A 10,522-nucleotide genomic window follows, 5' to 3' on the forward strand; every position below is an offset into this window, starting at 1 on the left:
TTCCTGGAATGGAATGATTATTTGTCTTTAATCCCCATATTTACCAACATCTTTATCAGAATACACACAAGCCATTAACTTGCTATCAATTTCTGACAAAACTGCATTAAAGAAATTCTGAAGTCAGCATTTTACTTCCCACAGCTTTTAGTCTCCACACAGCTCACATGCAGGAAAGAACCTCTCAAACGGCATTTCAGCAACACAAACATATGCGGGTGAAACAGGGGGATTTCATATGCGCTTTCATTCAATGTACGCATATAGCAAAGCTGCCTGATATTTATTTCAGCATAAAAATATTAATAAGTTATTTATCTTCAGACATGTTTCTGCATCAACATCTGGTGTGTGTGTAAAGTATTCAAGATTAACATTTGGCCTAAAGTACATTTAGTGTGCTTTTCCCAAACTGAAGAAAGTTAACTCTCTTTAGGCTTCTTTTCTCTCTCCAATTGTTTCTTCGAAAGAATCAGTCACTTTTTCCATAGATCCCTGTTTTCTATTTTTAGCCACATTATTTCTCTTTGAAAAAAAAAATTGATTTTAACAAGATTATCTCCCTCCGTGCGATTTCCTACCATTTCTGTCTTCTTTACTGGGCACTGCTGCGAGGATTTAGGAGACAGCAGAGTCTAGGATCAGCTGTTTTATTTCTAGTTCTATTAGTTCAAACTCAGCTCCCACATCTGTTTTATTTCTAAAATCACTGCCCAGGAAAAGTGTCCAGCTCGTTCTACCCAAACATAAACTTTACTATAAATAACTAGGAACCTAACAAATAACTGTTTGGGGGAAATGGAAGTGTGTTTAAAAATCTGAATTCTTCCAAACTATAGGCCCTTAGTAATCTTCGTTTTAGAGCCTTCCTGACAGCCCAGATCAGCTTCCCTCAGAAGTTGTCCCCAGAGTGAACAAACTGAAACCCCGGCCGGAAATCCAGGTATTAACATCATATTCCTCGCTAATTATAAAACACCATTTCACATACTGACATTATTCACTTCTAACCCTTTTATCTAAAACACGTATTTGCTTTCCAATCATAGTTTGACAGCAGAATGTATCTGACACAAGCCAGTGAAATGATCTTTAATAAGACAGCAGTTCAAAGCATGTAGCTTTCATGCATAATAACTATGTTGGCTTAATTTGCTGCACCACAGAAATCATTCTATTTGTGGAAATTCACAAAGTAAGATGGAATTTTGAGAGCTTTACAAAGATGAAACTGGCTTTTTAAGAGTTCTTCTTTATCTCCCTTAAAGCGGAAAGATTGCCATTCTGACGTTTTTAAAGGACTTGGAAATTTCTCTTCTGATCCTTCTTACAAGTATTGCAAAATATATTCACTACTTGTTATTTATAACCCCTTCGCCTGTCTTTCTTAATTGGCACTAGGTCAAAAGAGAGGTCTAGAACAAATGTGCTGTAGCTACTGAGTTGATAAAAATGATTGATATTTTCAGGGATTGAGGAGGTCAAATAAGTGTGATGAGATTTCATTAGTTCTCAGGTACTTCTTCTAATCATTCCTAAAGAAGGTTAAAATTAAACCTAATATGTTTTGAAATCACTGGCCTAATAATACAATAAAAATCTACAGACTGTAACAGAAACTAATACACTTTCTCAAGCTGATTGTCCGTTTCAACCATACTAAAATTGCTAAAATGAAATGAATACATTACTTAAGAGTCCGTTCTGCATTTCATTCTATTTGAAATGGTAGGGTTTTTTTTTTTTTTAATCTCACATATGCCTTAAGCTAACACAGAAGGGGTAGATCAAAAAGGTATGCCAGTTTTAATAAAAGTGGAAATCTAAATTACTACTAAATGCTTTCATAAATTATGATTTTCTTTAAATGCAGTAAGGAATGCTTTATTGGTCCACACCAAGGTCATTCTGGTGTCCCTAGTACTTACACTCACATTGACTTCTTTTTAAATCAATTTTTAAAATTTTATTTCCAAAGTTTCATTTGCAATTATGTTGCCTTTTCAGTAGTACATCTCTGCAACCATCAGTGTGACCCAACTCTGGTCCAGTTTGGCAGAGTGTAAAATTAAATCCTCATTCCAAGACACAGGAAAGACCCTCCCTGAAGTAAAGGCTATAGCAAAAGATTTATAATCTAAAACTAGAACAAAGCATGAATTACTATCATGTAGAACCATAAAGATTAGTGCCATTTTTGGAAGACTCTGAAAACATCAAATTACCATGAAATATGTCCAGAAATATGAAGCCAAGCTAATTCCATGAAAAAACTTTTCCCAGCCTAATAGAAATGTTGGGATTATTTTCCATGATGAGAGGCTAAAGATAACTCTGAATACACATTTGGATGAAACAGCTACAGAGTGCGTCTGTCTCTTCTGCTCCATTGAGCAGGCTACCCCTTTGGTATTGGGAGCTTGATTTTAACAGACATGTAAAAATTCACATTTCGTTACTAACAACTTTTTCTGTACAAAGAGATCACAATATGAAGCACAAACCTGTACATCATAGGTCCCATTTAGTAAAACAGGCCTTGAGGAATTGATATCCTGCAGCACACCAGAAAGCACGGAACGGTTGACTTTCTGGAAGTCTTTGGAATGGCTGAACTGCACCATGTTATGAAGGGCCAAGATTTTGCTGTCCAGCTCAGCATCCTGCCTGGTGCGGTTATGCAGTCCTAAGTGATACTTTCGGAAGTGCTTAATCAGATCTGTGGGGTCGTTGCCATAGTAACCATATCCACAGATATTGCATTTAAAGTCCTGAAGCTCTGGAGACAGAGGTGCCGGGTCTGGGTTGTCATTTACCAGTAAGTCGGTTTTCGATTTATTCAGTCTCACACCCCCATCTGAAGGCACTTGTGGGTTTTTTGAGGCCACTGAAACTGGGCTTGAGCCTTGACAATTGGCTTGACCACTCTGCGCTTGCCCTGTTTCCTCCGTAGCCTTCGGTGACATCTTCTGATCTTCCTTTGTCTCCAAGGAGTCCCCTGATGGGGTGCAGGCCATATCTTGAGGGTCATCTGCCTCTGCTCTTTGAGGAGACTTCAAGGGCTCACAGACTCCCCCAGCAGCTGGAGATGAGAAAGCCAACATATTTCTCTCTGTCACCTCATCATGTGGATAGGAGGGAAGGTTTCCTCCCTTACTGGGGCTTTCATAATTGAAGCCAGCCTTCTCACTCAGGATTGCGCTTTTTAAGTCCTTCTTACTGCTGGAAGGCGGATCTTGGACATGCAAGCTATGTTCCTCCTTATTATTTAGTTCTGCAGCATCACTCTGATCCGTGTTTTCTGACATCTGATCTACAGAAAATTCTTTGCTCTTTCCAGATCCCTTGCTTTCTGTACCGAGAGGCTCCAGGGTCTGGCCCTCGCCTTCACTAGCAATGTTTCTCAGAGGGGGGTTCTTTTTCCGGACCATATCTGTAAAAATAACAAGGAAAAGGAAGATACGGGGTTAGTTGAAATTTGCAGGCATGTAGTCCAGTCTAGAACATTTTACTTACTCTATTCAAGGCTTTTTTTAAGGCACATAATAAAAAATGTTCTCTAGGAAAAAAAAATCTGCTATTTTTTTAAAAAAATAGCAAAAAATTGAGACTGATGCCAACGATTTACATTTAGAATTATTTTTGTCACAAAGGGTGGCTCATTTGTTATTTTTAAATGGTTTTATGAATACCAAGGTGTTATTATTACTAGCTCTATGATTCCTATTACTTAACCTTGGCTGCCAATTATATTTTTTGCTCAGCTTCTTTCTTAAGAGTTGATAGATAAATGCTTCTATATTTATCTGTGTTATATACTATGTGTAATATGTACACGTTATGTTTATAGAATATATACACCTGTTTATGTTTATAGAATGTATATTACATGTTTATTTGTGATACGTATATGTGTATACAAACAACTATAAAGTGAAACTCGATATTGTTACACACTGTGCAACCAAGGTATCAATATAGTTTCAACCAAAATATCCTCATAGTCAAAAGACAGAAAGAGCATGTTATAAACAAAGTGAAAACTGCCCCTTTACTTTCAGAAATGGAGGATAACAAATGTTTTATCTCTGCCGTACCTATAAATTACTTTAAGCCCCCTTTGGGGGACTTGCCTGAAAGAAGGGGGACCTGGTACACATCATAGTGGCCAGGTTGGGTTTTACTAGGACTCCATCTGGCATGATGAGAACCCACCTAAGGTCAGGGTTTCTAGGCCCAGCATGGTGGAAACAGTACCAATCCCAACATCAGGAGCACACTGGAAATTGACTAAAGTAAAATATTCAATTGAACCACGTGACATTGCCATTTCGTAGCTTAACATGGCAAACTGTTAGCAGTTTCCTATGGTTCACCTTCACATGCTAGCTCAACTGTGCCTTTCAAGGTAGGGTCCACATAAGAACATTGTGGGGAGTCTAATGAATAAGAATTCTAAGGGTATAAGGAGATAAGAAACAAATTGTACAGTGTCGATAAAAGAATGCAGTAACAAAGGCTTGTGGAGAACTGACTTTCATGGCCTGTGCTCCTTAATCCTTCAGCCGAAAAACTGCCAGGGCTATGTACGTCGTCACCCCAACTGTCTCTTGGAAAAATCCACCTTATTTACTAGCTGACGCTACCACAGGGGCGAATTTAACAGAGTTAGTTACACCATGATTATCCAAAATGTCCTTAGAAAATCTAAATTAATAGCATGTTTTAGTCATTCTCATCTATAATCTCCCACAAGTGCTGAGGAACCACACTGGCTTTGGATATATGGGTAAACCTTCGCTTCTGAAACGCTGGTCAAGCAAAATTTGTGTAATATGAACCACTGAACCAAGATAATGCACTAGATACAGGATAAGGAATCAGTTACAAGGTAATAATTCACTTTCTTGAATAATGTCAAAATTAGTGTAACTGTACTTAAGAGAGTATACTGCTCTTCTTATACACCAAGAACATTAGTCATCAAAATATCCACAGAATCTCCCACTTGGAACGAGAACAACAACCAAAAGAAAAACCATTTGGAGTTTCCCGTGAAGGTGATAGTCATGAGGCATGTAAACCTGCCCGGCGTGGGGGCAAGGGAGGGAGTATGGTCTTCACCTTGGTGTCATTACCATTAGCTCCTAAAATTAACTAAGTCAGGTAACCATTGTTAGAAAAAAAATGGAACACTGGCTAACTAATTTATCTTCTAATGTTTGCATTTTAATGTCTTATCTGTTGCTGTTGACATTTTAGACCTCTATTCCTCTGTCAGAACAGCCAGAACTTGGGAACTTGTACCAACACATGGAAGAGTGGAGGGCAATTTTACTGGTAGTCAACAAAGGGAAAACTAAAAGGGAAAGAATGAAAGGGAAGCTTAAAAGAAATAAGTTACAGTCTAAAATATAAGAGTTTGAGTCAAAAATGTACTGTTTTAACTTGGCCTATAGAAAAGGAAATACTAGTTTATCGAGTATCAGTCATTCCTGCATACAAAAATGTGATGATTTGGTACCGCATTTCATGCATTTCCCTCCAGAATTTCCTGTTTGTTTGTTTTTCCACTGGATTTTAACATTTCCTCCATCATATAAATAAAATCTAACAGTGATGCACCAAGATGAAATAAATAAGGCTACACAGAAAAAATAAAAACCTATATGAAAGGCAGGATTCATGAAGAAAAAAGGATGAAATAATCCAATTCATTAAGATTATCCTTCCATTCAAATGAAAAGAAAATGGTTTATGCCCATATATTAAGGTCAAGGAGATGAGAAAAACAGCAACATCTTACACAGCAAGGGAACTAAGATAAAATACTTAGAAATGAACAGATATAAATGTCAATAATTGAAAAAAATTAACGTATTTTCCAGAACAAAAAAGTTGGATCTTGCTGATTTATTATCATCATGAAGAATAGTAATGGGTCATAGTTTAAAAACTACTCAACCAACATCTATAGTGACTGAGAGAAAATATAATTTGATTAAATTATCATCCTTTCAAATTTCAGTTCATTCTTTCACCCAAGAACAGACCTTTACAAGCCATATGACTCACTGAATAGGGCCCTTAATAGTATACATTGCAAAGAATGTTAAACTGCTAAAACTTCAAAGAAGTATCAGAGAGGTCATTTGGGTTTTATTTTTTTTTGTTCTGGGGGGAAGGGGCATGTTCTTTTTAGCTGCTTTTAAAAAAATCATGGTTAATTTAGTTGACTACACTTTGAAGTAGTTAGAGAAAAAATAATTTTTTACTGGAATTACATCGCTATAATTTTTCAGAATGACATATTATGTAAATATAAGCACATTCGCAATACTTCTAAGTGGAAGAAACTCCCCTAGCAACTCATAAGTTAGATACCGTAAGACCAGACCCACCCTCAAGTTATTATCTCTAAGACAAATAACAGATTGCATGACATTGTACTGTGTGCCAAAAACTTTTCCAGTTAACAATTTCACTTGAAAAAATAGATCACATACTTGTAAAATCATACCCAGCATTGACTTCATAAGGCATGTGGCTTTAGAGTGCTTTTTTTACAATTATTAATTCTATTAGTCAACTAGCAGGAGGGTTAATGCAATTGTCTTAGAAGACGCTCAGAAGACACAGAAGACATTTTGAGAGCTGATCTGTACATCTGCAAAACAAAACAAAACATATTTTCCTTCCTAAATGATGTAAACAGATTTTAATGGATCACACCTAAAACACATTAACATGCCAGCACCGCAAGCTGCTGGAAAGATACCTGATAAAAGCATGAGTAAATCTTGGGCAAGATTTTCTCCCTCCCCTGGGTTTTAATAAAGCAACAGGAGAAGGAGAAACATGATATAAAAGATTGTAGAAGTCATTTTCACAGCAGACTGTGCTGCTGACAAAATTAGTTAACCTCGAACTCCCCCTGAACCTTAAGGTACACAATACTTACCTACTCTGGGGTGGGGATAAAACATCTTAATTAGTAATCATGGAGGGGGCCTGCTTCTGGAAAAGATACAAAGTGCACTTGCCTAACTGCACGGTCACAGCTAAAGACATGGAGTGGTACCCATAACTAGTCTCCTCCAGACTCCCAGTACCAGTGTACATATACCACGAGGCTGAGAAAAGAGCTATTTCAATGCCATCGGGAATTTTGCATCAGATCTAACTCTTGCCTTACCAAGAGTTACAGAAACATTACATATTATAACATGTATTATCTTTTTAGCTATTTTTAAGTCATATTTTCACTCTTGATAAATAAGATTGTAAAGCTATGACTGAACCAGCATTCAACCATCCTTATATCATCTCTTTTTTTTAATCTGAATGAAATTATTGAGGCAGATACTGCATTAATGGTCATAATATAATTGAACAGATGTACTACATATATACACGTGTGTGTGTGTGTATATATATATATAAATATATATAATCACATCAATGAGCCTTACTCATGAGTTTTGCCAACTCTGTTTTAAACTTTTTCATTCTATTGTACAGCAATATCCCGCACACTGACTACCACAAAAATTCAAAACGCCAGTTACAGAAGGTCCACTATAGACAACCATTTAGACAATGGGGCAAAAAATGAACGAAAAGTGAATTGGGCAAGGAGGAGCTGAAGAACCTAAATGAGTACTACAAGGCTCAAAAGTGCCAACTTCAGTGCTCTATTTAATTATGAGATAAAAACTGACCTGGGGGCTGGCTAGGGGACCAGAGGGTAACAGGGAGCATTCCCACATTTACATCATTTTCCACCTGTACAAACACATGAATGCATATTATGTGCCAAGATTGTTAAGCAGGTTCAAAACGTATTTAGCTTCCTAAAAATGCTCTAACTGTATTCATTTTTATTACTGAGATATAAGACATTCCATTTGCAAAAATCTCAATTTCTATTCTTATCTCCTCCTAAACTAAAACTTAAATCTATAAGTTTTCTTTGCATTTTTGGTAGAAGAATTTATTAGAAAAAAGCAATAGCGTACTGCACTATTTCTGTGTTACAGTATCACTCAGACAGGTTTACGCAGTGGAAACAATCAGCATTAGAGCTTAAAATATAATTCTGGTAACTATCATCTCACTGATTAAAATGCTTAAATATACTATTAAAAAATTTTTCTATAAATGACTGTGACTTATGTTCCCAAAATGGCACCTTCACAGCAAAAGGAATCTAAGTTTTCTATTATTATCCAGATATTTTAAACTGACTATTATTTAGTTTTATTTCATCTATATAAATAAGTATGTACATAAATATGTATGTAGAAAAATATATACACACACATACATTTATGAAATACCTTGCTCAAATAACCTTGCCATAGATAATCAAATGAATTATTCCACCAAAGGAAACAACTATCATAGTAACTTAAAAAGAGAGCTGAGATCACACAACCATCCAATGCAAATGAAGTTAAGAATTTATTTCCATTAGATGAGAAACTCCTTGAAGGTAAGAGATATAAACTCTTATGTTCTTTGTGGCATCTTGACCCGAAACACAGAAAAGAATCAAAACCTAAGAAGGTAGAAGGGTGCACAAATCACACATCCAGTTTCTGAACCTGACTCAGATCACCAGCTGATGTAATCAAGGGCAAGCCCTTATCCCTTCTCAGAGCCTCTCTTATCCGTATAATGAGGGAATTACAATAAATTATTTCTAACCTGCACTCTGCCTCTAAGACTCCATGATGGTTCTGGTTAATAGCTTAAGCACTTTAGTTTTACCTTAGAAAAGCTTTACCCAATTTTCTTGAAACATTACAAAATATTAAGCCATCAACAACTAAGGGTAGCATAAATACCACTGACACCTACCATTCACTGTTTTCCATTTTCTCCAACTTTCATTCATCCATTCAACACATGTATATCCAACAACAGCTATGTCTGAACACATCCAGCAAGAGGACTTCATTTTATTATTTGTCATCATTTTAAGAGAGGAAGGATATTTTTCAAAAGTAAAGAAAAAATTATAAGGAACTCCTCCTTCTAAAAAAAGCTGAAACTTTTGAGTACTTTTCCAAGCAATAATTTCAACTAGGTGCACTTTCAACTGATACTTTCTCTCTCTCATGTACGTACATATACATATATATGTGTGTGTGTGTATATCGATATGCATACACACACACACGTATATATAAACACACACATCTTTATATATATATATATAAAACCTGAACAAGACTAAAAAGATAGGGAAGCAAGACTATGTAATCTGATCTCAATCTCTAATTCTGCTGAGTATGATTTTTATTATAAGTAGCAGCTCTTCTCATCATAATATATAATACCAGATGACATTTTCTTATTGTTTTTCCAGATAATAAATCTTTCAAGGGTTTAAAATCAAAGCTTTACACAAAAAGAAAAGATATCATAGTCTTCTCCTTAATATATGTTTCTTCCAGGCTTGTGTGTATCAACAGCCCAAGAGTACTGAGTTATTAATTACACATTTCATGTAGCTTTTATTTAAAAAATTAAAAAGAAAAGCAAATTGTTTCTTTTGATCAAAAGTCCCCCACAAAGAATTTAAAGAATTAAGCAAGTGATAGCAAAATAAAAGGAAGGTCGAATCTTGGGCTCATGGCAAACTAGATAGCTTCCATATGAACAACATATAAAGTTCAGTTTTTAAAGAACATATGTGTTTGCTCATTGGTTTAGGGAAAAAAAAAAACTTGAATCCTGTCTACTCCATATATACAGATCAAAATCAGATTGCTTAAGTGAACTATAAAATGCAAGAGAACACTGTTTATCCAATTCACAAACCCAAGAATTGTTGAAGGAGTTTAAATGTTTTCTGTTTCTTCAGATTCCAGGGCAATACTTCAATGGTAGATCGCTTTTTCTGTAAACTGCTTCAAACTTCATAAATCCAGTGTCAGATTCTGTTCTTTGCTGTCCATGTCTATTTAATTTGCTCTCTCTGAATTGATTATTCCTGAATCTTTAAAGGTATTTTTCTGGACATCTTAAATCCTGTTGAGATTTAAATGTCATCACCTTCAAACAACTCCCATCAAATAAATCTCTTATTAATTCACATCAAATTAATCCATAATGATCACTTCTATTAACATATGCTTCAGAGCACAAAGCCCATTAACAGTCATCTGGACACTAGAACTAACCCGAGCCTGTCTGGGATAAAATGCACACTATTTAGATATCCGATTTCAAAGAGTTTTGATTCTGGCCCAAACACATTTTATTAGGCTTTTATTTCATCATGCTATGCTCTCTGTATTTTAAATATCTCATTTCAAATGTACTAGTCTAGGTAAAAGGAGATAGTCTGGTAAATAAGTAATAATGTCATATTTGCCACAATGAGTATCCACGTATCCATATACATCTTAGAGAAAGAATTTCATTAAGTACTTACTCTTATAAAAAAATTACAAAAAAAATTTTGGGGGGTTGCCTTTAAGGACTTTATACTAGAAGTCTAAATGAAACTGTA

General features: G+C 35.6%; 1 protein-coding gene across 1 annotated transcript in view; it reads right to left on the reverse strand.

Annotated features, from left to right (window-relative positions):
• Window positions 1–6,543, reverse strand: part of TRPS1 (transcriptional repressor GATA binding 1) — a gene marked incomplete at its 5' end in the record, with an annotated part of 202,765 nt that extends 196,222 nt beyond the window's left edge. The window contains 2 exons of the mRNA XM_082858335.1: window positions 2,505–3,433; window positions 6,507–6,543. Of these exons, the coding sequence (XP_082714461.1) occupies window positions 2,505–3,433; window positions 6,507–6,543 (966 nt within the window). The remainder of the gene's footprint in view (window positions 1–2,504; window positions 3,434–6,506) is intronic.
• Between the last annotated feature and the right edge of the window lie 3,979 nt (window positions 6,544–10,522).

The sequence above is a fragment of the Leucopleurus acutus genome, assembly GCF_964270905.1.
Source record: "Leucopleurus acutus genome assembly, chromosome: 17".
Lineage (NCBI taxonomy): Eukaryota > Metazoa > Chordata > Mammalia > Artiodactyla > Delphinidae > Leucopleurus > Leucopleurus acutus.